Genomic DNA, 24,264 nt, shown 5'->3' on the forward strand with positions numbered 1-24,264 from the left:
ATACTGACGGATGAGTTAGCCTATCAGGGTCAGAACTAGGGACAGCCTTGCACTTTGCATTAACACCTAGCTAGCGGCCACAGGGTTTCTGTGCCTTTGGGTTAACACGTCTTCCTGGTACTAACTTAATAAAGTTTTATCTCTTAGAATCTAACATTTCATAGGGGGGACTGATGTAGAATTATTAAAAAACCTTATTGTACTTGTATTCAATTATTGCACTAACTCCATTTTAACCTTATACTGTGACAATCCTCCATTTTGTCCTCCTAACCTGACTTATTCATTTTAAAATTACATTACATGACAGTATTTCTCAGCACATCTAATACAATAGACAAGGACAGTATTCTCCATTAGGATATGACTAACCCAGGAACTGTTGAATTTCCCCTAACTCGCAACATAATATAATTTAAAGGCCATGAGAACACAGTAGTAATGAAATGTTCTATTCATAAGAGACCTTGCACCTAACCACGAGATTTGACATTCACCGACCGAGTAAAATGACGCTCAAGACCCCTTGTCCCCCACCCGTGTCCGGAAAAGTACCACCTCTTGGTGGGTGGACACGGAACTAACCACTTAGCCTTTGATCCAATTAATTATATTGATAGGTGGACACTAACCCAGACACTTAACAATTAATCCAATTAATGATGTTTATTCACTGATATCTTGATAATCAATGATGACGAAAATGTCTCTTAAAAGGGCCTGCGCGCCCGCTGATTCTGCACTTGCCAATAAATTTCCTCGAAGTTATTTTAACCTGAACTCCGTGTGTCAGACTGAATTACTTCAGCGTATATACGCAATTCAATTCTCTTTAATTTGGACAGGAACAGATAGACACTTAAACATTTTGGTTTACTGAAAAAGTACCATAACAATAGTGCCAGGAAAACGAGTTTGTTTTCCTGGCACTATAGTGGTCTTTTAATACTACTGGATAATGTCACACTGCTAAATGGTTTAACTCACAAATCCTTCAATTACCTCTTCATCTCTTGCAACTTCAACCTTATCCAAGTCATCCTCATGCTTGGCGCGTGTAAATCGCGATGACAGTGTGGTGCTGGAAGGCTTGTAAAGCATTGCTGATCGCATAAACTCATCCTGCTCACGGCCACGCTCCCATTCCGTCATCTTGGCATCCACAGAACTCTCCAAAGCACCTAGGTAATCACCAGAAGGGTAATGGTAATTGCACATCCTATTTTCAAACATCGGGTAAGACTAGCAGAGTTATGGAAAGTATAGAAACCATGCATCTGGTGGTTTCGCATCCTGCTTTTTTTGACAGCTCACTTGCTGTGCAGAACCTTTTCATGTGATATTTGTTTTTATTGGAAATAATTTTAATACAGTAAATAACTTATAAAAAAGGAATTACGATGGAATCTCAACTGAAGTGTATGTTTAAGACAATGGCATCCAAAACAAAAACTACTTCCACTGCGCCTTGTCGAAAGTAATTAAAAACTCGGTAAAACTAAAAACCGAGCACAAAAAGTAAATCTTTATATTAATAAATAGCTTTCATTCCAGGCTCTTTTTAAAGCTTTACGTTGTAGGTTACCGTATTTATTCGAGTATAACGCACATTTTTTTTAACCGATTTTTAATTTAAAATTAAGGGTGCGCGTTATACTCGAATAAATATACCTTCCAGGACCGCCGGGCTCATTACAAGCCCGGCGGTCCTGGGGGGGTGGGCAGCAAGCGTTTACTCACCTCCGTGCAGCTCCTCCAGCTTCCCAGTGGAGGAGCTGCACGGTCGGTATTATTTATTCGAGTATAACAAGCACCCTAATTTTAGATTAAAAATCGGTATAAAATTTTATACCGATTTTTAATCGAAAATTAGGGGTGTGCGTTATACACGTGTGCGCGTTATACTCGAATAAATACGGTATTTCCTTGTGTCAAAATGGTTGTGTTGAAGATGCAAGCAGACATTATACTTAACTTTAGGACAAATATAGAGAACATGAATTGAACAATAATTCCATACTTAAAAAGAAATAGGTACAACGTATGCACTTTTTTTTCTAAAGAGCATTAAATACTATTTATACACTGTGCTAGCAGATTTGCTAGCAAATGTATAGCCTGGGAGAAAAATCTATTTACAAACAAGTTTTTTTCCCCATGTCTCAGTCAATTGGTCCGCATAGAGTCTATGTTGAAAAATTGATTGACGAGAGAGAATAAAAAAATAAAAAAAAGACCTCCCACAGGTGGTCCTTTTGCTCTTCGCAAATAGCAACCACAGCGCATGTGTTGTGGTTGCTATGGTTACTTACTAGCCGCCAGTGATTGCAATAAAGCTAGCCTATTGGCGTCACAGAGGAGACTGCAGGAGGAGAGAGGGCAGGCCAGATGTGGGTGTTGCAGAAGTGTGACACCCACCTCTGTGAGGACATTGCAGCACTGAATCGGAGGATGAAGTGGTTTAGAACAGGCTCCATTTAATATAAAATATTTAAATAATTGGTACCTTTTTGTCCTTGGTGAAGTGACCTAATATAGTTTTCATATCTTTTTTGTTTTTCTGGATTTTTGTCAAATGGTTTAAACTCTTCAGAATGACCCGGGACGAGCGTCCTGCCAAGCAGATGTTCTTGGAGTTTTCCGTGCGTTTCCTCCGAAGATGGCGGCTGAAAGCGACTCTTTAAAGCTTCCTGAGCAAGGGTCTGTGCTTTTAATCTCTGCTGCTCAACAGCTTGTTTCACTTCCTTGATTCGCTCGCGATCTTTATCAGTGAGCATATCCAACACCGTGGTGGGACCTTTTAAACAGATGAAAACGCAGAGCATGAGATATCACCAATTCATCACTAACTGAATAAAACAAATCAAATGTGTGTTAACATTTAGAACACAAACTTACATTTAAAAACAAAAAAAGATTATATATATATATATATATATTAGAAAACAAAATTAAAATGTACAAAAAACAACAAAAACAAACAAGCAAGCAAAATGCTGAATTGGTTAATATATAAAACGGCTATATCACCTACAGACATTGAAGGCTCAAATTTCCATTACACTAAAAGGAAAGTCCAGGCTCAAGCTGAGCCCCTTATTTACCGATTTATGGAGGTGCATTAAACATGCCATACATGAATAATAAAAAAAGATGCAGGAAAGTTTACTTCATATTTCCCTGTAAATCCCCAGCTTATCTGTGGATCCTACAGTGATCTTGAATTCTCCTCTAATCCCAACCCTAGGATTTCCATCTACCCCTTGCCAGCAAGTATTTAAGGCATGTGTAGTTTACCACTTTGCCGTAGTTTTATTCATGAAAACAAATGTATGAAACCACTTATGAAACCACTTACCAAGTGAATAGAAGTCACAACACACTGTCTACTAAGCTTACTGAATACTTTAATTCAGGGTTGTGTTTTTTTACCATGAAATAGGCCCTCCCGTAGAAAGCTATGAGAGAGTCTAGAAAGGGCAATAAGAATGGTATTATGTAATTGGGTGGGGGTGGATTTGTAGCTACAGTGATTTTATAACAAAGAAATAGAGAAAAGGAGGGGAAGCCTACTGCTATAAGCAACAGATTGAACGGATAAAGGGTCAATGGACTTCCGTGTTCCACAATATAAGCAAGGATCACAAGTGGTTATAGTGCTTTTATTTTTTTTAAAGACACACTTGCTTTTGTATATAAAAACCTTATAATGTGTTTACACGGTCATACATTATATGTATCTTAAGTGTGCAAGAGCCAAGACACCAGTTGAAATAAAAAATAAATACTACTACTGTACTGATAACCTTAACATAGTGGAGATTTATCAACTGAACATAATTAAAAAGCGCTATATACAACTTACTTCCTCTTGCATTACTTAAGCCTGCATAAGTCTTAATATCTCTCTCTCAGCATGTTTGGCCTGTGATTAGCAATCTATCATCACTTACCTTACCCTATGTGGGCCTAAGCATGAATAACTTGATATTATAACCCCCAAAAAAGTGCATTTATTCAGACATGTCATGTACTCTACCAACGAATAATTTCTGTGATACCTCTGCACTGTCTGTGTTTATATGTGAAACTTGCAAAGCACTACAAAAAGAAAGAATAAAAAAAATTTAAAAAAAGCGCTATATAGGAAATTTTACTACAATGCAAAACCTTTTTATTAAGTTTTATTTCTGTAAATCCCTTAACAAACCAGTCCCATCCTTGACAGTATAACATTATTGATGAAAAAGCAGGGATGGGATGGGGGAAGCCAGCATCCCACATGTAACTACCTGTGTGATCTTAACACTGTAAGAATAGTGCCTCGTTCTATACAAAAGCATACAGGTATAAGCCAACCAAACCCAATGAAAGCATGTGTTCCTTGTATAGATTAGGGCACCAGGAGGTCCTGGTCACTGTACCCCGGCACACAGGGCTTATCATAACTGCAGTGATTTGCAAACCTGGACAACGAAGAAGCAGAGCTGATCAGGACAAGAACTAAACAATAGGAGCTCTGAGGGTCAATATATTTTAAAAACACCTTGGATTTTATTTCATAAAGCTTTTCTTTAGTGACCTGACATATTATGCAACCAGTGGAATCACTAGACCCGTAAACAGCTCTAACTGCGGTACCTTGAAGCGGTGTTTCTCCCAGCAGATCCCTTCTCTGCCGTGAATTCAGTTGGTGCCTGCTATGCGGCTGGTCTTCTGCAAGTTTCGGAGAAGCTTTCTGAGACGAGTCCAGCATTGCTTGAAGAGTCAAAGAGCTATGACTGCTTGGAGTTAGTACAGGCCGGAAATAATGAACAGGGCTGTAATCCCTGGGGAGCTCGGGAGGAAGATAAACCTATGAACACAATTAAAAAAAAAAAAAAAAAAAAGGTACTGGTGAAAAAAGAAAAGAAAAGAAACACATGGTATGCTTCCCCCCCCCTCCGCTAATACCACAGACTGTCAAAGTATACCCTCACCTATACACATCTCTGCCATAACCCATCCTCTTCCATTAATATACGCCACATTCCATTTCTTTCATAAGAAAAAAATAGAATTAAACCAAGTTTAGTAAATGTAAAAACAAAATGTCAAACTAAAATGCAACAGTGATCAAAAAAAAAGATCAGATTTTAATATTCTTGTAGATCATGAAACATGGGTTCTCTCTCTTATTATCTGAAATGAACAAAATTACATAAAATAAACAAATGTACCTTTTTTTGTTGAGCACGCGTAGCTGCAGCACAAAATCCCTCCAATATTTTACCGATATACTGAAGTTCCCTTCCAGCCCCTGGAAAATAGATATCAATGAGGATCCAAAATACACATAGCTAGCAGGGCATTTAAAAAGATCCCTGACTTAGAGCGAACATTGAATAGACAATGGAGTCTCCCACACAGGTGGATTCAATGTGTTGGATAGGTTACAATAAGTTATACTGGGTGGGTTTATGTGATTAAAGGGACAGGTGTAATGAGTGGGTTATTTTTTGTTACACTTCTTTAGTGCATTCATAAATAAGAATTCTGTTTCACTACATGAATCCAGTCTTTCTGCCTCTCCAAAACGCATGGAAGAAGATTGTAATTCATCTGTTATTATTCATCAGTAGATAATCTGTCAATTAAACTACAACTCCCAGAAACACTTGCTCTGACGATTAAGAATTACGGTCAGGATTGTTAATGTCTTGTTTCTCGGATACCCTGTAACTGTATAACTTCCTATCTATTGACAACAAAAACAAAGATTGAATTTTTTTTTTTAAATTACGGACAGAATAAACTCAGCAGTGCTAACAAAAGTTAAAAGTGTATTATGATATGATTTGGTGAGAATTCAATGCAGAAGCCGCACAGCTGAAAATGTGCAGCAAAAACAGGAATTTCAAGTGTCAGTAAATTTTACTGATTATCAATAGTAATGTCCCGAACAGTTACCCAGGAACCGTTCGCCGGCGAACATAGCGTGTTCGCGGTCCGCCCCCTATTCGTCATGGAGGTGGGAGGGTCTGCTGCTGATTGGCTGGAATGTGTCTGCTGACTGTGAGGTACAGGGTCAAAGTTTACTCAATGCGAATAGGGGGCGGACCAAACATCGCGCATGTTCGCCGGCGAACTGTTCGGGACATCACTAATTACCAAAGCATTGTTCATTTCATGGAGAGTACTTATTGGAGAGTTCATTTAATACCAAATGATTTTACTAGTTCCTTAAATATGTAACGTCATAGGTAATCTGTTCAGGTTAAATCCTAGGTCACTTAAGACTTTCCTTTGGTTTATGGAGGAACATGGTGTTAAATATCACTCAGTTTAGTGACATTACACTATATTTTCCTTTCCACCTTGTATGTTCTCATACCAGTATAGAGCATTAGTAAGCACACACCCAGATTGCATTCTCAGTAACCGTACTGGAACACAATGCTTTCTGAGTGTCTTCCTCTGACATTACATCACTAGGAGAGCACATAAATAGTAATTCTCCAAATGAGGATGTCGAGACAAAGTAAAATACAATATCTTCTAATATTCCTTCCAAAAGGCACTACCATAACATTAAATCAGTGCCTGGTCCTTCATTGTCGTAACCTTGAATATGAGCAAAGTCTACTAATGTGCTTTCAGGAAGCACTCGCAAACCCGAATAAGGGGATCGCAGCTAAAATCTTTGATTTTTTTTTTTTATACAGTAGCCCCCGCCCTTCCCCTTATAAAACTTTATTAAGAAATAAAAACCAAACCACATTCACAAATAACAAGAACACAGAGAGATGACATCCCATAGACAACACAAACAGTGCTGTTACAAGCAATTCCTTAGATGGGAGTAAAACGTGATGCGAAGGGGAATACAGTTAAAATAAATGTGGAAAAGGCTGTAGCTATTAATATCCAACAAATATGCACCCTTTAAAAAGGGGAAGACAAAAAGCATTTTAACATACGAGTCAGAAATAAATTAGAATGACATTACTGGCACGGTAAGGGGTGTGTGGTCCTGACATTAAACGCTGCCCTTAAGTAGTGGCAGTAAACAAAAAAAGTCCATGGAAACCAAAAGGTCACATTTTCTAGACTGGTACCTTTTGCCAAAGAGATGAGTAACTTTTGCTCTCTTGCACACCCCTTCCTGAACACTCTGGGGAGCAAAGCTTTTTCAATGAGTGAGTGCATGATTTAGCTGTAGTGACTAGATGTTTGCAAATCAATGTTCTTTATACCATTACTCGCACAGGAGGTCACTAAAGGAGTATAAGGCATAAACCGGTCTCTTTCACCAAAATATAGGTTACAATCATTTTTAAAGAAGATCAGAAATGATTCGGTAATAGGCACTACCACCATGTTTGTTTGTATGTGTCCCTCTCCTGGTTATATTTCCACCAAGCATCAGACAACGAGGGAAAGACTAACTTATATGCAGTTTCCCAATGGCTGGAGTTAAATAAAGCCCTTATGAATTGCTGGGAATACTGATCACCATTGTTCTTAAGAAAGATTTATTTTTCAAAGCATGGCACTACTGGCTCCTTAAAAAAAAATGTAAACAGGATAGGTCCAATCATGCAATAGGGAATGTATAACAATACAACCCACGATGTACTGCCAGGCTCACCCCTGTGCCCATTAAATAAAAGGAAAATGTGCGCCAAGTTAGAATAGGGACATACATTTTAGAAAGGGTGTAATGGCCTCCAGCAGCCCTGGAGTTAAACTGCTGAAAGTATTTGAAGTATAACAATAAAATGGTAAAGTATAAGCAAACACAGATACATTGCAAACATTCTCTGTGGCAGCGCGGCTACCCACGGCTACGCAAATAAATACACAACAATGGCACACCTCTGTTGATACAGGAACTTGGCACACAGTGGAGAAAAATATGAGAAATTGTTTGCTGATAGCAGGAGTGGGAGACCTAATCTGTGAAATGAATGGCACTTAACTAGACTATGAAACCAAAGTGGGCAGATTCAACACCCAATAAGTGAACAACACTGGATACCCAACTCAAGAAACTATTATCAAATGAACCCAAATATAATGCCACATCCTGACACATTCTCATCTCATATAGCCAACTAGCAATTTTAAAATGCAAAACAAAAAACTACCCTAAAGCATCTGAAAAGTGCATTATTACTCAGATTTTTCTGAATTAAGATAAGTCGTCAAATAGTTCATGTTAAAAGGAAAAATAGGTAGGTGAATCAAAATGGGTTTCAAAATATAACAAATATTTTCTATAGCATCAATATCTTCTGAAATGAATCGCAACACATCCAACAGAATTTTATAAAGAAAAAAATATTTAAAGACAAACAGTTGGCTTGTTCGGAATGCAACGGTGTTTTAAAAGCCCTTCATTTCAGCCGTTACTGGAAAACAATAACTACGTGAAAGTTCCTGGTGAAAGACATTTCTTGCATACTGCCTATATGAATCAAATGTGAGAGTGGTGTGATGACACAGGGTGGAGTTGGAACCGCAAGAGAGTTCTGCAGTGAGAGGCATCAATATTTACCCAGCAGCAATTACGCTGTGAATGTGAAAGCAGGGAAAACAATCAGCCTGGGAGGCATTTGCTAAATAATAAGGAGACTTCACAGAGAAGCACCAACACATTAAACAGAACACTATATGCACTGTAACAGCCTATTAATAATGAAAGGAGCCTATGGGAACCATCCCTATAGATTTTTAAAGCTTGGCTCCTTTTGCTTGCAAAACCAAATTCAGGAACTCCACCTCAATATCTTTGCTAAATATTTGACCAGTGTAAGCAAATTACAGCAAAAAGAGACAAAGAGCAGTGAGATAGAGTAGTCAGACAGACCATATCGCAAATAAAACTTTCAGAGCCATAATTCCTCATTATTATGTTTATAGCAGCGGGGGCGAGAGATTGCACTCTAAGACGTCTAGCGTCATAAGCAATACAACAAAGCTTTGGTGGTTATGGTGCTTGGAGTTTCCTTTTAAGAAGAGAACAATAAAAATCAGCTTTGTGGGACAATTATTATCCCAACATTAAAAAATAACAGGTTAGGGGATATTTTAAAGGCTTACCAAAGAGATTTCTTGTATAATTGTGAATAGGGAGTATATTAGTCTGTGTATTGGCAAATTGTAGGCCAAAATAAGATAAAAGAAAACATAGCTGATGTGAATTTCACCCCTCAAATCAGCACTTGGTCTAAAATTTGAAATTCACTTTGAATTTTCAACAATCACAGAACATTCAGTGTGTGGTCTGGTCCTGTATAGTGTATGACCTTTTGTACAGCAAATGTGTCAGCCTGCAGCCCCAGAGGTAACTGGAATACAAGTCCCATACAGCTAGACAGGATATAATATCCATGCACTCACCCTTCCTCTTTTTGTATTCTTTTGGTGCTGTCCACCCAAACAAACCATCGCCACTCTCTTCTTCTATCACCGTGTCATATTTGGACATAGTCTCCGTGCCATAGATATCATCATCTTCATCTTCCAATGCCCCTACGCCAAATGCCTGGTGTACAAATATAAAGCAGAAAATGGAAAGTTTATTGGTTTGTAAAAAAAAAACAAAAAAAAAACAAGCAAAAATGTGCTCAGTCACACAAGCTCACTGATTCAAAGGGTCACAAAATTCCCTCTATGCATCTTTTCAAAATGCAGTTGTGATATCAAAGCATAGTTTCATTACATTACATAAAATACTTAAATTCCAAATTAAAATAAAAAAAAAAAGAATAAAAGGCTATTTTAGATATGTCTGGCAGTAAACTATATGAACATTCTTGAATTTGATGGACTCAGAAATAAGCATGACTGCAAAAGGTGGTATTTACACATTTAGGCAACTGAAGTTCTAAAATTGAAAAGTGTTTCTTTCCAGTCATCCTGCCTCCACCCTCCGCACTTAGCCTCTGCTGAAAGTGTGTGTATAAAAAACAAAAAAACAAAAAAACATAAATTTTACTTACCGAAAATTTCTTTTTCCTGAAGATTAGAGGCAGTGCTTATACCACAGGGATATCCAATCTGGAGGGAAAAAACAGGCAGGCAAATCTCCAAACATTTTAACCCCTCCCCTAATTACCTCCTTTCCAATAAGTAGCAGCTCCTCCTGATCATCCCCAGACAATACATAAGCCAAATAGCTGCAAAATTACTGAGTTTATTAGAAAAAGGGGCGGGAATTGTAGCACTGCCTCTAATCTTCAGGAAAAAGAAATTTTCGGTAAGTAAAATTTATGTTTTTCCTTTCAGATTAGAGGCAGTGCTTATACCACAGGGATATAATAAAGCAGATCCTGAGGGCGGGTTTCAGTTCACTACTGCTTGAAGCACCTTGCACCCAAAAGCTGCATACTCCGAGGCCAGTATGTCCCACTTGTAGTGTCTTGAGAACGTATGGAGAGAGGACCGATTAGCAGCTGAACAAATTCGAGAAGGAGAAGCAGCTGCTCGCAGAGCCCATGACGGCGAAACAGCTCTAGTAGAATGTGCCTTTATAGGGCCTGCAAATTCCGTGCCACTCTTAGAATAAGATAACAGAATACAATCCTTCAGCCATCTAGCCAGAGAACTCTTCGAAACCAACATACCTTTTCTTTGTGCCTTTGAACAAGACAAACATACCGATATCCTTCCGGAAGGATTCCGTAGCTTTTAGATATTGCCAAAGACATATCTTTACGTCTAAGCAGTGAAAATTACTTACCAAGGCATTAGATGGATTCCGACAAAAGGTCGGCAAAACCACTTCTCGGTTGACATTGGCAACAGAAAAAACTTTAGTGATACCTGAAGGATCGAGCTTCAGAACCTCCTTGTCCTGATGAAAACCAAAAAGGGAAAATTCTCCCGAAGCGCTCGGATCTCACATACTCTTTTAGCTGACGTAATAGCCACCAAAAGAAAACGGTATCCAATGAAAACATCTTCAGGGAAACTTCTTCCAATGGTTCAAAAGGCGGTACTCAAAGCGCGGAAAGGACCAAATTCAGATCCCAGGGAGGACAGGTTTCCCTAACAAAGGGCACCAAACATGTCAGAGCTCTGAAGAACCTTGAAATCAGAAAATTCGAGGTGAAGCATCTGAGGGAGAAGAAACTGATAGCAGAAACATGTAATCTAAATGAAGCAGGTTTAAGACCTTTTGCAAATCCCATCTGAAGGAAGCATAGAATCTTCTGGATGGACGCGGAAACAGGGTTGACTTCAAACCTACAACACCGCTGAAAAAAACTTCCAAATCCTAGCGTAGAACCTTGAAGTAGATTCCTTGTAAGATGCCAACAAAATTTTTTATAACTTCAGGATCCAGACCTTTACTCTCTAAAATCTGGAGTTCAGAAACCAGGCCGTCAATCGGAATCTCCGAAGGGTCGGAAGAGGCACCATGGCGTCCTCTAGAATTCCTCCTGAAAGAGGAAGCTTCCAAAAGGTGGCCCCTGGAAAGTTCAGAAGAACCGAGAACCAACTTCTTCCTGGCCACCAGGGAAGGATTAGGATAATCCTTACACTATCCAGCCTATTATTTGAAGTATTCTGGGAATAAGAACTACTGGCGGGAAGATATATGCCAGGCTGAACTTCCGTGGTACTGACAGGGCATCTATGATATCTGGCTGGTCTGCTGGATTTAGGGACGCAAACGACTCGTCCTCCTATTTATTCCTGAGGCCATCAGGTCTATCTCCGGAACACCGAAGCGGTCTGTAATGAGCTTGAAAATTCTGCATGACAAGGACCAATCTGCTTGTTTCAAATGATGCCGCTCAGGGCATCTGCCACCACATTGAATTTCCTAAAACGTGAACTGCTGAGATCGACATAAGGTGAACTTCTGACCACAGAATGATCAATGAACAACGGCCTTCAAATGTAGTTGAACTTGTACCTCCCAGTTTGTTCAAATATGCCACTGTCGTTCGATATAGACTGAACGAATTTGAATATGTTGATCTGAAATGCCAAGAGCGCCATCCATACGGCCTTTAATTCCCTGAAGTTCGAGGAATTACTCACATCCTTCTCTTGCCAACGCCCCTGCTTCATAATGTCTCCCAGATGGGCCCCCCAGCAAAGTGCAGAGGCGTCTGTTGTTATTATCATGAAGGACATCATCCGGAATGAAAGACCTGCGTGCAGGAATCGAGAAGAGGTACACCACTGCCGACTTCTTACAGTTTAGATTGTTGAACCTCTTAAGCCTCTCTAGGCCGAGTTCCTGTCGATTTCAGACATGCAGTATGCTACTCTGTAGAGGTCTCATCCTGGCTTTTGCCCAACCGACAGCCGGGATTGAGGCTGTAAACAGTAGGCACATGGCTTCTCTGATCGAAAACACACCTTTTCTCAGAGATTCTAGATTAAACGCTTGATCTTTAGTTTCTTCTCTTCTGGCAGGAAAACTTCATAGCGATAGAATCCAAACCCAGACCCCAGAACTGGATCCTTTGAACTGGCACCAGCTCCGATTTGTTGACATTTATTAGCCAGCCATGTATCCCAGCGATTATATAGTTGTCCCCAGGACTAACTGTAGCTGATCCTGGGACACTGCAAACAACAGTCAGTCGTCCAAACAAGGAATGACAGCGATGCCCATACATCTTAGAAAAGTTGAGACGACTACTAGAAGCTTTGTGAATAACCTGGGCGCTGATGACAGACCGAAAGACAGTGCTCTGAATTGGTAATGTCTGGTCTACCGATTGGCAGCACACAGCAAACCTTAGAAGATTTTTGCTGGATTCTGCTATGGATACATGAAGATAGGCATCTTGAAATCCCGGGACGCAAACCAACTTACTGGATGAATAAGCAGAGTCGCTGATTTTATTGATTCCCTGAGGAATTTTAATTTGATAATCCGCCTGTTAACGGCTATTAGGTCTATCATGGGTCTGAACGATCCATCTGGTTGCGGCACCAAGAAAAGTCCTGAATAGGTGCCTTGATGTCTTTCCTTTAAAGGAACCTCTTCCACCACTCTGATTTGTAACAGACTTGATACTTCTCGCATCAGAGAGAGTTCCATATCCAGAGAATGAACCTCGGAACATAGAAACATTTTCTTTGGGGTTTGTGACAACTCTAGAGCGTATCCTTACTTTATCACTGCGAGGACCCAGTGATCTGATGATGTCTTATTCCAGATATCTAGGAAAAGACTCAACTTCTTTCCTTCTCCTATAATCAACGGCTCTTTTATGCTGACCCCTGAAATATGTTCTACGAAAGGAACTTTGAAATGAGGGAAGCGTCTCCGAATTCCGGCTTGGAAACTGCTTCCTATCCGACTCTGTCATCTGTTTTAACAACTCATCCAATTTCGAGCCGAACAGTCTTCCTTGCTCAAAGGCTAGTTCACACAGTGAATTTTTAGGTGCCGCATCCGCTAGACAATTTCTAAGCCTACCCACCAAAGTCATTGGGTCTCGGCAACGGATGCCCCCGCAATCAAAGCTTTAGTTTGGGCTGCAGAAGAGATGAACAGCTTTTTTAAGGAGGAGTCCATGCGTAATTCCATGACATCCTTCAGCCCGCTTGAGTCTCTAATCGGTAATGTAGTCTTCTTACCTATTTGAGCAATAGGAACGCCCACTACAGGGACAGTATCCAGCTTACAGTCTTGTTCCGCTTCTATGGAAAAAGAGAGATTTAAAACTGTCTAGCCAATAAACAGCATGTGACTTGGGAATTTTCCATTCTTTTAAATCAACTCCCTAATCTGTGGGTGAAAAAGAAACATATTGGACTTCTACCCTGTTTCCTCAAGTTCAAATGCAACTGCTCTTCTTTAATCAATTCCCCAAATGGATTCTTCTGGGAATGCAGATTCCTCATTTGATGAGACACTGCTGAATTATCGCCATACTCAGAACCACTAGTTCCAAAACTAGAATCGGAACTTCCCAAGATCTTAGGCTTTTGTTAGCATGTATTACAATCTGAGAATCCTGGGCAACCGACGCCCGGATTGTCTGTAATGCTGCTGACCACATATCCACAACTGTTTGCTGCATACTTTGTTGCAACCAGCTGATAAAGTGGACATTTCTGTTCTTTGTGCTTCCTCTGAAGCTTCTTTGAACACACAGAGCAAAGTTTCCTTATTACAACCATCTGGCATAAGATGGCCACACACAGAGCACATTAAATGCTTGGCTTAGATGTACATTTCCCCTTCTCAGCAACTTTATCCAAATTTTCAGGATTATATACTGGGAACAGAAAACAAACAAGGGAAAATAAACAAAATTTTTCCCTAAAGATTCAGGCTAGAACCATTTAAATAAAAACTTAATCAGTCTTACCTTAAATGGCCTGAGAGTGTGTTGGAGGGCAGGTGAGAAACACACTTTGCAACCGTTCTGAGAGCTCCTGGCAAACAGAGGTTGCTGCTGGTAATGCTCCTTTTAAGTCCTGTAACCAAACAAAAAACGCCAAGTTCAAATTTGGCGCCTGAATCCAGGTTCGCATTGCGCATGTGCATAGCGCTCTGCGACTCCCTGGTGGAACGCAACGCAACCTGTGCGTGCGTTCCACCGACAGGACCTCCCAGCCGACGCACGCCTGCGTCCTTCGTCAGACCGGCACCTGGCACGGCAAGAGACGGAATAAATTCTGAGGGACCACGCCGTCCGGCGTGTTAAACGCTACTTACCCGAACATCAAGGAAGCAGAGCCTCCCGAGCCTCAGCCCTTCTCACCTGCTTCCTGGAGAACCTCCTGCATAACCTCCCCTGCCGAAGGCAGGCAAAGAACTGGGGATGATCAGGAGGAGCTGCTACTTATTGGAAAGGAGGTAATTAGGGGAGGGGTTAAAATGTTTGGAGATTTGCCTGCCTGTTTTTTCCCTCCAGATTGGATATCCCTGTGGTATAAGCACTGCCTCTAATCTGAAAGGAAAAAAACATTGATTTGATGAATGACAATGCTGCATCGCATTCAATACTCGCTGTACTGGCAGTGTTTTCCAGAGATAGTAAACCCTGGCACTTCAGATGCTTCTTACCCCAGCTTTGTATAGAGAGAAATGGAGAACACAAATATCCTGGATGTCAAGATTAGCCATCATTGATCTAGACCTCCAGATGTTGCTGAACTACAACTCCCATGATTCTCAGCCATCCTGGGAGTTGTAGTTTAGCAACATCTGGAGGGCCGGAGTTTGAGGAAGCCTGATCTAGACTGTAAGTTGGCTAAGCGTTTTTCAATACATCTGCTTTCCTGTGTGTTTTTTCCCTGCTCAGAACATTTTTTATTTTAAAGATTTGGTCATTTTCATTATATCAAATACAAATACATACTCACCTGGCCAGATATTCCAATTTTCCTTCCTTTGCTGTGCCGTACATCTCCAAGCAGACTGTTTATTTTGTCAGATCCATCACCGAACAGATTTAACGACCCATGCATAGTTCCAAATAATGCCTGGCGTGGATCAAGCCCTCGATAGCCAAGCCCGTGGACGTTGTCCTTGATGGTGAAATCTATCGGCGTTACATCTTTCGGGGCAAATGTAACATTCTCCGGTAGGAATTCATCATCATCATCATCATCGTCATCGTCCTGCACAAAAAGCACTGGAAAAATCAGGACCCACTCTCAGAATGGAAATATTACATTGAAAGTATTTTCAATATAGTAACGCACCTCTGAACCTTCAGAGCCTGTAGGTGGTAATGCACAACCGTAGACCTTTAAGTCACCTTTAGGAGAAACAAAAGAAAACAACCGGCCGAGTTATTCCTTAATCCTGACTCTGATCATTCAAAATACTAAAAGTGATTTTTTGGGTTAGTCTAACAGTAATAATGATGCAGCGACTCCTGTTATAGGAGAACAGCATGAAAAACGGCAGCATCCCCAGTGGGTTACTAAAAGAACATTTTTTACATTTATGTTCAATGAACAGACCCACTTCTTTTGATGCAGGTGGTGTCTACTTTAAGTGGAACTTTAAAAGCAGTTAAATTTATTATTTTTCATTGCATTATTTCAAAAATGTATTAAAATGATTTTTTTTTTTAACAACATAATACATTTATAGATATTTTTCATTACACTGGGTAAGCCATTTTATAGGTTTGTTCTTTTTTGGCACTTCTTGAGCCAGAGCTGTGTGGATATAGAAAGGATCCATTTCTTGTTTCTCATGTCCAATTCAACATACCAGGCTTCTGATTCCTGGGTTTTCTCTTTGTCCTGGGACCAACTCCTTGCCCTTCTTTCCAGCCCATTTGCCGCAGTAACTGGACACCAATACTGATCCTAGTATCAAACATGCGAGTTAGAGAAGGATTCTGGCTACAAACATGGAATTGTCTGCTATACAGTGTCTCTGAAAATACATAACTATAGCTGACCACATAGAACACGGCTAATGGACGAGCAGCTACTCTCAGCATTATGGAAGGGAAAGTCTTAATAGAAAAGTGAGGGGAATAAGCCAAGCGCAGAATAACAAAATCTGAAGATACTTTATATAGTTCTCTTGAATTTCCTTTTTAAGATTCACTAATGGCAATTCTAAGACAGACTTAGGTCGATTCTGAAAAATTTGGGGGGTCTACTACAAAAAAAAAAAAATCAAAAAAAAAAATATCTAAATTCTAAACATAGTATATAGGAAGTTGGACACTCACCAAACATCAAATAAAATTTTAAAACTTCACTATTCTCCTGTGTTCAGCTGAAGAATTTAAATACCCGTATGTACTCGAAACTAATGCACACCTCAATTTTTGAAACCTGGAAGCTAAAATTGGTTTCTGCTGGCGAATGTAATGGACATTTATACAAGAAGATACGACTATACAACACTATTCTACAATGAAAATCATACTAACATTGATGGTATATCAATTTTAGAGTTACATGTTAAATCTATTTTCTTAAGCCCTCTTTCAGGAACAAAATTTGCCTGTGTCAATTCGCCAGAATGAAATTCGTGTTTGAATTTACCAGAATGTAATACACCGGAAAATTTCGAATTTTACCCCGAATGTAATGCGCCATCGAACCGAATGCGCATTCAAATTTTGGAAACTTTCTCTTCCAAAAAAGGTGCGTGTTAGATTTGAGTAAATACATTTAAGGGACACTATAGTCACCAGAACAACTACAGCTTAATGGAGTTGTTCTGGTGAGTATAATAGCTCCCTTCAGGCATTTTAATGCAAAGGCAGTGTTTACATTGACTCTAGGGACACCACCAAGTGGCCACTCCTCAGATGGCCACTGGGGGGCTTCCTGGCTCAGCACTGCACAGTAAGCAGCCCTGTCATTCAGCGTCCCCACGCTCTGCATGGGGACGCTGAATTTTCCTCATGGAGATGCATTGATTCAGTGTTTGGCCCCGCCACCTTGCCGATTTTAGCCAATCCTATGCTTTCCCCACGGCAATTTTTATGTCATCAATGGTGCGGGGCCAGCGCCGACGGACCCGAGAAGACCTGACAATAAGGTAAGTTTTAACCCATTCTGAGGGGGTGAGCCACCTATATGGTGGGTTAAGCACTATAGGGTCAGGAATACATGTTTGTGTTCCTGACCCTATAGTGATCCTTTAATATAAACAAAAGCAAAAAAATTAATTAATTAGGTGCAAACAGCCCTGCGCAGCAAAAGTTGCACATGTACAATATCACAAGTATGCGCATCTAAAATAATTAAATTCAAATTAAATACATCAGGTGTGAGGGACCTGGCAGTATGGCCCATCTAACACTTGTGGAAGGGGTCTATATAAAATAAATAAAACTGGGGACACAAAAGACCCCATAGTTTCAAGGGCACTGTTCAACGTCCCCCTCCATGCTCACGCGATGTCTAAGGAATTAATGATGAACTGGGATCCTTTAATTGTCTAGAGAATACATTTATCCATGTGCAGTGTTTGTTTTAATGAAAACGTTAATCAAAATTTATAATATACATGCTTTCTACAAATCGTTTTCTTTTTCTTACTTAGCTGGTGCAATTAAATCCTCCAGCATGGTCGCTCCGGGTATAGGTGCAGTTACAGATGCAAGCTCTCTGGCCTTTTCCCGAATTCTGTCCTTGGTCTTTGATGCAAAATCATCTGTAGTCAAAATTTCATTAGGAGCAATTCCAAATTCACCAAGATCCTGGAGGACAAATGATTGCAATAAAAACAAATTTCATGCAACAGTAAATGCAATGAACACAAAGAATAGACAATACTGGTATAATTAAAATAAAATATTACATTGTACTGGTACACCTTAGTCATAATGTCATGTACAAACAACAACAACATCGAATAATGCTATACACATTTTTTCAAAGTATAGTAAATAATATATAACCATTTCAAGCGGAACTCAATAAGTAATATAAAGAATTACTTTACAGAAGATATGAGAAAATAGGTGCAGTGTATTAATTATATGTCAAAATTACAAAGTTATAAAAATGCATCAAGCAACAAAAAACAGGTGCTGCCTGAGCTCCTGGGCTCCATGCACCAAGCAAAAATTTCCATCCAGCCAGCAAATCTTACAACTAAAAAGCTCACACCGCACAGAGGGATTACTGTGGGCTTGTTTGATACCAAAACAGGAACATCCTGGTCCAGCTAGTCAACCCTTACTGTTTTGCAGCCGACCAGTGTATCAGACGTCAGAGGGAAGGCCGCTCTCCAGGCGCTGAGCCCTGCTACGCTTACTGGCTTTCTGCACTTTTCTCCCTCTCCCCCCTCCCTCTGGACTGGCAGGGGCCATCAGGGTCCCAAGAAACTAAACTCCGTTACAACAAAACACCTACAGTTACTGCATACGGTGGCGCCACATGGTTTCCAAGATGGCAGCATTCGCAACTAGCTATTCAGCTGAGGCCCATATCGCAATGTCTCTGGCTCAGCTAAACTTTGCACGATTCTGGGCTAAGATAGAGGCAAGGCAGCAGTATGTACAGGAATCTGACCCTAAATTAGCCCACCTCTTTGCTCCAGACCGATCTGAACTGGGAGCTCCTCAGCATGCAGCCGGCTCAGCAAGACACTGCTCCACACAGCAGATACAGAGACACCCTGGGTTTGGTCCCCCTCTGAAGCATGAAAAGCCCTTAACAGAAAATGCAGCACTGGGGAGCAAGACCAGCGGCTTTGGGAGTTCACCACCTGCAGCCACTCAAAACGGCATATCTCACCACAGGATGATTCTTTGGCACCCACAAGCAGACCTGCAACCGGCACTTCCACAACAGATGGATCCACCTCCCACCAATCTTCTGCAGAGAGCCCAACAGCTTTCTCACAAAAAAGGAATTAGATCAAAGGGCGAGCGAAGCCTGGCTGCTATCATATGGCGACCTCACCAGCATGGTCGTACAATTATGCGGTGGATTCCTGCCTCACAATGTGCATAAGCTTTTTAGTTATTCAATTTTAAAAGTTATTTCTTTGTCTTTTTTTCCCCCTTTGTCTTCATCTTGTCTACTCCTGTTAAATTGAGCTGGCCTGATTAATTTAACATAGTTTATTCATGCAATGCCAATCTATAGCATTACACCAATGCATTTCTAGCCCGATTCCTTAAATATAAAACTGTGCTGTATACTTGCATGCCATCTCCACAACTGTTCTAAATATGCATACTACTGCTGTTGTGGCACTACAATGTGTTATCTGTATTCTTAAGCACAAGACAAAATAAAGAATTACAAAAAAACAAAAAACGGAGAGGAATCTATTTCCATGTTAAGCTACATATTTCTTGATGCTCAGACAGCGTGTGTTTGCAATTTGAAGTAAGAGAACTTAAAATAGTGAAAGCCAGCGGTGTTCTAGATGATATGAGAGATTACCTCATCATCCATAAAGTCCTCTGGCCTCCTAATTTGTCTTTCAGATCTTGTAGAACGTGATGAAACAAAGGTAGATGGTGCCCAGCCTTAGAAATAAAAGTTAAAACATAGAAATAAAGTTAAACAAGTACATATACGTCAAAAAAGTTAATAGAAAAAAAATTATAATAAATCACTAAATCATTTTCTTTAACCCAGAAAAAAAAAAATTACAAAAAATAAACATATGTATATACGTACACACACACACACGGATTATTATGTATTTTGTTGATTGGGGGGGGGAAAAAAAAATACCTTCTTTAGAACCAACTGTGTTGTAGTACCCAGCAGAGAATCCTCCCATAAATGCCCCATGAAAACGTTTAAATCGCCCTTTTTCATCTTTGACGGTCTGATCCTGAAGAGGAATTGGCTTCTTAGCTTTTTCTCCTGAAACAAAAGAGAAACAGATTGTGCTACTTAGAATATCGATGAAAAAGAACAGACCAACTCTTTAGATTCACTGGCAGTAGCTTTTACAATGTGCATAATGCCTTCTGCATTTTTAAAAGGAATCAGAATTAAAAGAGTAGTTGAGGGGCATGATAGAGAGATTGGTAAAATAAATGCTATAAATGAACCTAACATATCACCGGGGGTGTTACAAACTGACATTTTACATAGCCCATGAAAAGATAACTCTGCATGCTTAAATATAACCTCAAATATCCCGCTGGGGTCTTTTAGACCCTACCATGTCACAAACTTAATTTCCACTTAACCCTGCAACGTCAAAATATAACCTCACATATTCCACCTGGGAATTTTACATCAACTGAAATATAAAGATGCACATGATAAACATGACGCCCTCCATACCAAGATACCCTATGTTACAGAATAATTACACAGTATTACAGACACTGACATGCCCTCCATACCCAGATAACCCATGTTATAGAATAATTACAGAGACTGACATGCACTCCATGCCCAGATACCCTGATAACCCTTGTTATAGAATAATTACAGGGTATTACAGACACTGACATGCCCTCCATACCCAGATACCCTGATAACCCATGTTATAGAATAATTACAGGGTATTACAGAGACTGACATGCCCTCCATACCCATATACCCTGATAATCCATGTTATAGAATAATTACAGGGTATTACAGAGACTGACATGCCCTCCATGCCCAGATACCCTGATAATCCATGTTATAGAATAATTACAGGGTATTACAGACACTGACATGCCCTCCATGCCCAGATACCCTGATAACCCATGTTATAGAATAATTACAGGGTATTACAGAGACTGACATGCCCTCCATACCCATATACCCTGATAACCCATGTTATAGAATAATTACAGGGTATTACAGAGACTGACATGCCCTCCATACCCAGATACCCTGATAGCCCATGTTATAGAATAATTACAGGGTATTACAGACACTGACATGCCCTCCATGCCCAGATACCCTGATAACCCATGTTATAGAATAATTACAGGGTATTACAGAGACTGACATGCCCTCCATGCCCAGATACCCTGATAACCCATGTTATAGAATAATTACAGGGTATTACAGAGACTGACATGCCCTCCATGCCCAGATACCCTGATAGCCCATGTTATAGAATAATTACCGGGTATTACAGAGACTGACATGCCCTCCATGCCCAGATACCCTGATAACCCATGTTATAGAATAATTACAGGGTATTACAGAGACTGACATGCCCTCCATACCCAGATACCCTGATAACCCATGTTATAGAATAATTACAGGGTATTACAGAGACTGACATGCCCTCCATACCCAGATACCCTGATAACCTATGTTATAGAATAATTACAGGGTATTACAGAAACTGACATGCCCTCCATGCCCAGATACCCCATGTTATAGAATAATTACAGGGTATTACAGAGACTGACATGCTCTCAATGCCCAGATACCCAGATACCCCATGTTATAGAATAGTAACAGGGTATTACAGACACTGACATGCCCTCCATGCCCAGATACCCTGATAGCCCATGTTATAGAATAATTACCGGGTATTACAGAGACTGACATGCCCTCCATGCCCAGATACCCTGATAACCCATGTTATAGAATAATTACAGGGTATTACAGAGACTGACATGCCCTCCATGCCCAGATACCCTGATAACCCATGTTATAGAATAATTACAGGGTATTACAGAGACTGACATGCCCTCCATGCCCAGATACCCTGATAACCCATGTTATAGAATTACAGGGTATTACAGACACTGACATGCCCTCCATACCCAGATACCCTGATAACCCATGTTATAGAATAATTACAGGGTATTACAGAGACTGACATGCCCTCCATACCCAGATACCCTGATAACCTATGTTATAGAATAATTACAGGGTATTACAGACACTGACATGCCCTCCATACCCAGATACCCTGATAACCCATGTTATAGAATAATTACCGGGTATTACAGAGACTGACATGCCCTCCATACCCAGATACCCTGATAACCCATGTTATAGAATAATTACAGGGTATTACAGACACTGACATGCCCTCCATGCCCAGATACCCTGATAACCCATGTTATAGAATAATTACAGGGTATTACAGACACTGACATGCCCTCCATACCCAGATACCCTGATAACCCATGTTATAGAATAATTACAGGGTATTACAGAGACTGACATGCCCTCCATGCCCAGATACCCTGATAACCCATGTTATAGAATAATTACAGGGTATTACAGAGACTGACATGCCCTCCATGCCCAGATACCCTGATAGCCCATGTTATAGAATAATTACAGGGTATTACAGACACTGACATGCCCTCCATGCCCAGATACCCTGATAACCCATGTTATAGAATAATTACAGGGTATTACAGACACTGACATGCCCTCCATGCCCAGATACCCTGATAACCCATGTTATAGAATAATTACAGGGTATTACAGAGACTGACATGCCCTCCATACCCAGATACCCTGATAACCCATGTTATAGAATAATTACAGGGTATTACAGAGACTGACATGCCCTCCATACCCAGATACCCTGATAACCTATGTTATAGAATAATTACAGGGTATTACAGAAACTGACATGCCCTCCATGCCCAGATACCCCATGTTATAGAATAATTACAGGGTATTACAGAGACTGACATGCCCTCCATGCCCAGATACCCAGATACCCCATGTTATAGAATAATTACAGGGTATTACAGACACTGACATTCCCTCCATGCCCAGATACCCTGATAACCCATGTTATAGAATAATTACAGGGTATTACAGAGACTGACATGCCCTCCATGCCCAGATACCCTGATAACCCATGTTATAGAATAATTACAGGGTATTACAGACACTGACATGCCCTCCATACCCAGATACCCTGATAACCCATGTTATAGAATAATTACAGGGTATTACAGAGACTGACATGCCCTCCATACCCAGATACCCTGATAGCCCATGTTATAGAATAATTACCGGGTATTACAGAGACTGACATGCCCTCCATACCCATATACCCTGATAATCCATGTTATAGAATAATTACAGGGTATTACAGAGACTGACATGCCCTCCATACCCAGATACCCTGATAACCCATGTTATAGAATAATTACAGGGTATTACAGACACTGACATGCCCTCCATACCCAGATACCCTGATAACCCATGTTATAGAATAATTACAGGGTATTACAGAAACTGACATGCCCTCCATGCCCAGATACCCCATGTTAAAGAATAATTACAGGGTATTGCAGAGACTGACATGCCCTCCATGCCCAGCTATCAATAAGCATTGCTATCCCTCGCCCCAGGCAGGCTATGGACTCTCTGATCTCAGGATGGCAGCAGGAAGCAGCACTCACTGTATATAAACACATTTACCTTCCTCATATTGCTCCAAAACCTTCCCATAGGTGACAAAATCCTCCTCCCCATCACTGTCCTGCGACGCCATTTTGGATCGTGTTTGCGTTACGGCAGCCGCGCGGGATCAATCCTCATCCAGGGATTACACATCGCTTTCCGTCTCAGGCCTGTGACGTACGCTGGAGGGGAGGGTGGGGGGAGGAGCGTACTGTCTGATTCAAAACACCAGCTCTCTCTCTCTCTCTCTCTAGTCTATCTAGTTTTTCAGCAGACCAGAATTATCCCAGTTCCAATTTGGGGCCAACAGCCAACTTTGCTCCCAAATATCGTGTTGTATAAATGGATATGATTATATTTGTGACAGTTCTGTTTTAGTTTTTTTATTTAAATGTTCCACTTTGGTGCAAATTCAGATCTTATTAAAGGACCACTATAGCCCTTATAGTTTACGCAGTCAGCCAGTGAGCTCTGTCCTTTATGGCCATTCTTAGATCAGTAGTATCTGGG

General features: G+C 40.4%; 1 protein-coding gene across 1 annotated transcript in view; it reads right to left on the minus strand.

Moving 5' to 3' along the window:
* The window catches only part of GPATCH1 (G-patch domain containing 1), a 49,347-nt gene extending 25,463 nt beyond the window's left edge, over positions 1-23,884 (minus strand). The window contains exons 1-12 of the mRNA XM_063437374.1: positions 23,773-23,884; positions 20,146-20,280; positions 19,849-19,934; positions 17,989-18,149; positions 16,193-16,290; positions 15,673-15,728; positions 15,331-15,588; positions 9,385-9,529; positions 5,220-5,299; positions 4,642-4,855; positions 2,507-2,797; positions 1,003-1,181 (exon numbers count right to left, since the gene is read on the minus strand). Of these exons, the coding sequence (XP_063293444.1) occupies positions 1,003-1,181; positions 2,507-2,797; positions 4,642-4,855; positions 5,220-5,299; positions 9,385-9,529; positions 15,331-15,588; positions 15,673-15,728; positions 16,193-16,290; positions 17,989-18,149; positions 19,849-19,934; positions 20,146-20,280; positions 23,773-23,845 (1,776 nt within the window). The 5' untranslated portion in view covers positions 23,846-23,884. The remainder of the gene's footprint in view (positions 1-1,002; positions 1,182-2,506; positions 2,798-4,641; positions 4,856-5,219; positions 5,300-9,384; positions 9,530-15,330; positions 15,589-15,672; positions 15,729-16,192; positions 16,291-17,988; positions 18,150-19,848; positions 19,935-20,145; positions 20,281-23,772) is intronic.
* Positions 23,885-24,264: the final 380 nt, after the last annotated feature.

The sequence above is a fragment of the Pelobates fuscus genome, chromosome 12 (genome assembly GCF_036172605.1).
Source record: "Pelobates fuscus isolate aPelFus1 chromosome 12, aPelFus1.pri, whole genome shotgun sequence".
Classification (NCBI taxonomy): Eukaryota; Metazoa; Chordata; class Amphibia; order Anura; family Pelobatidae; genus Pelobates; species Pelobates fuscus.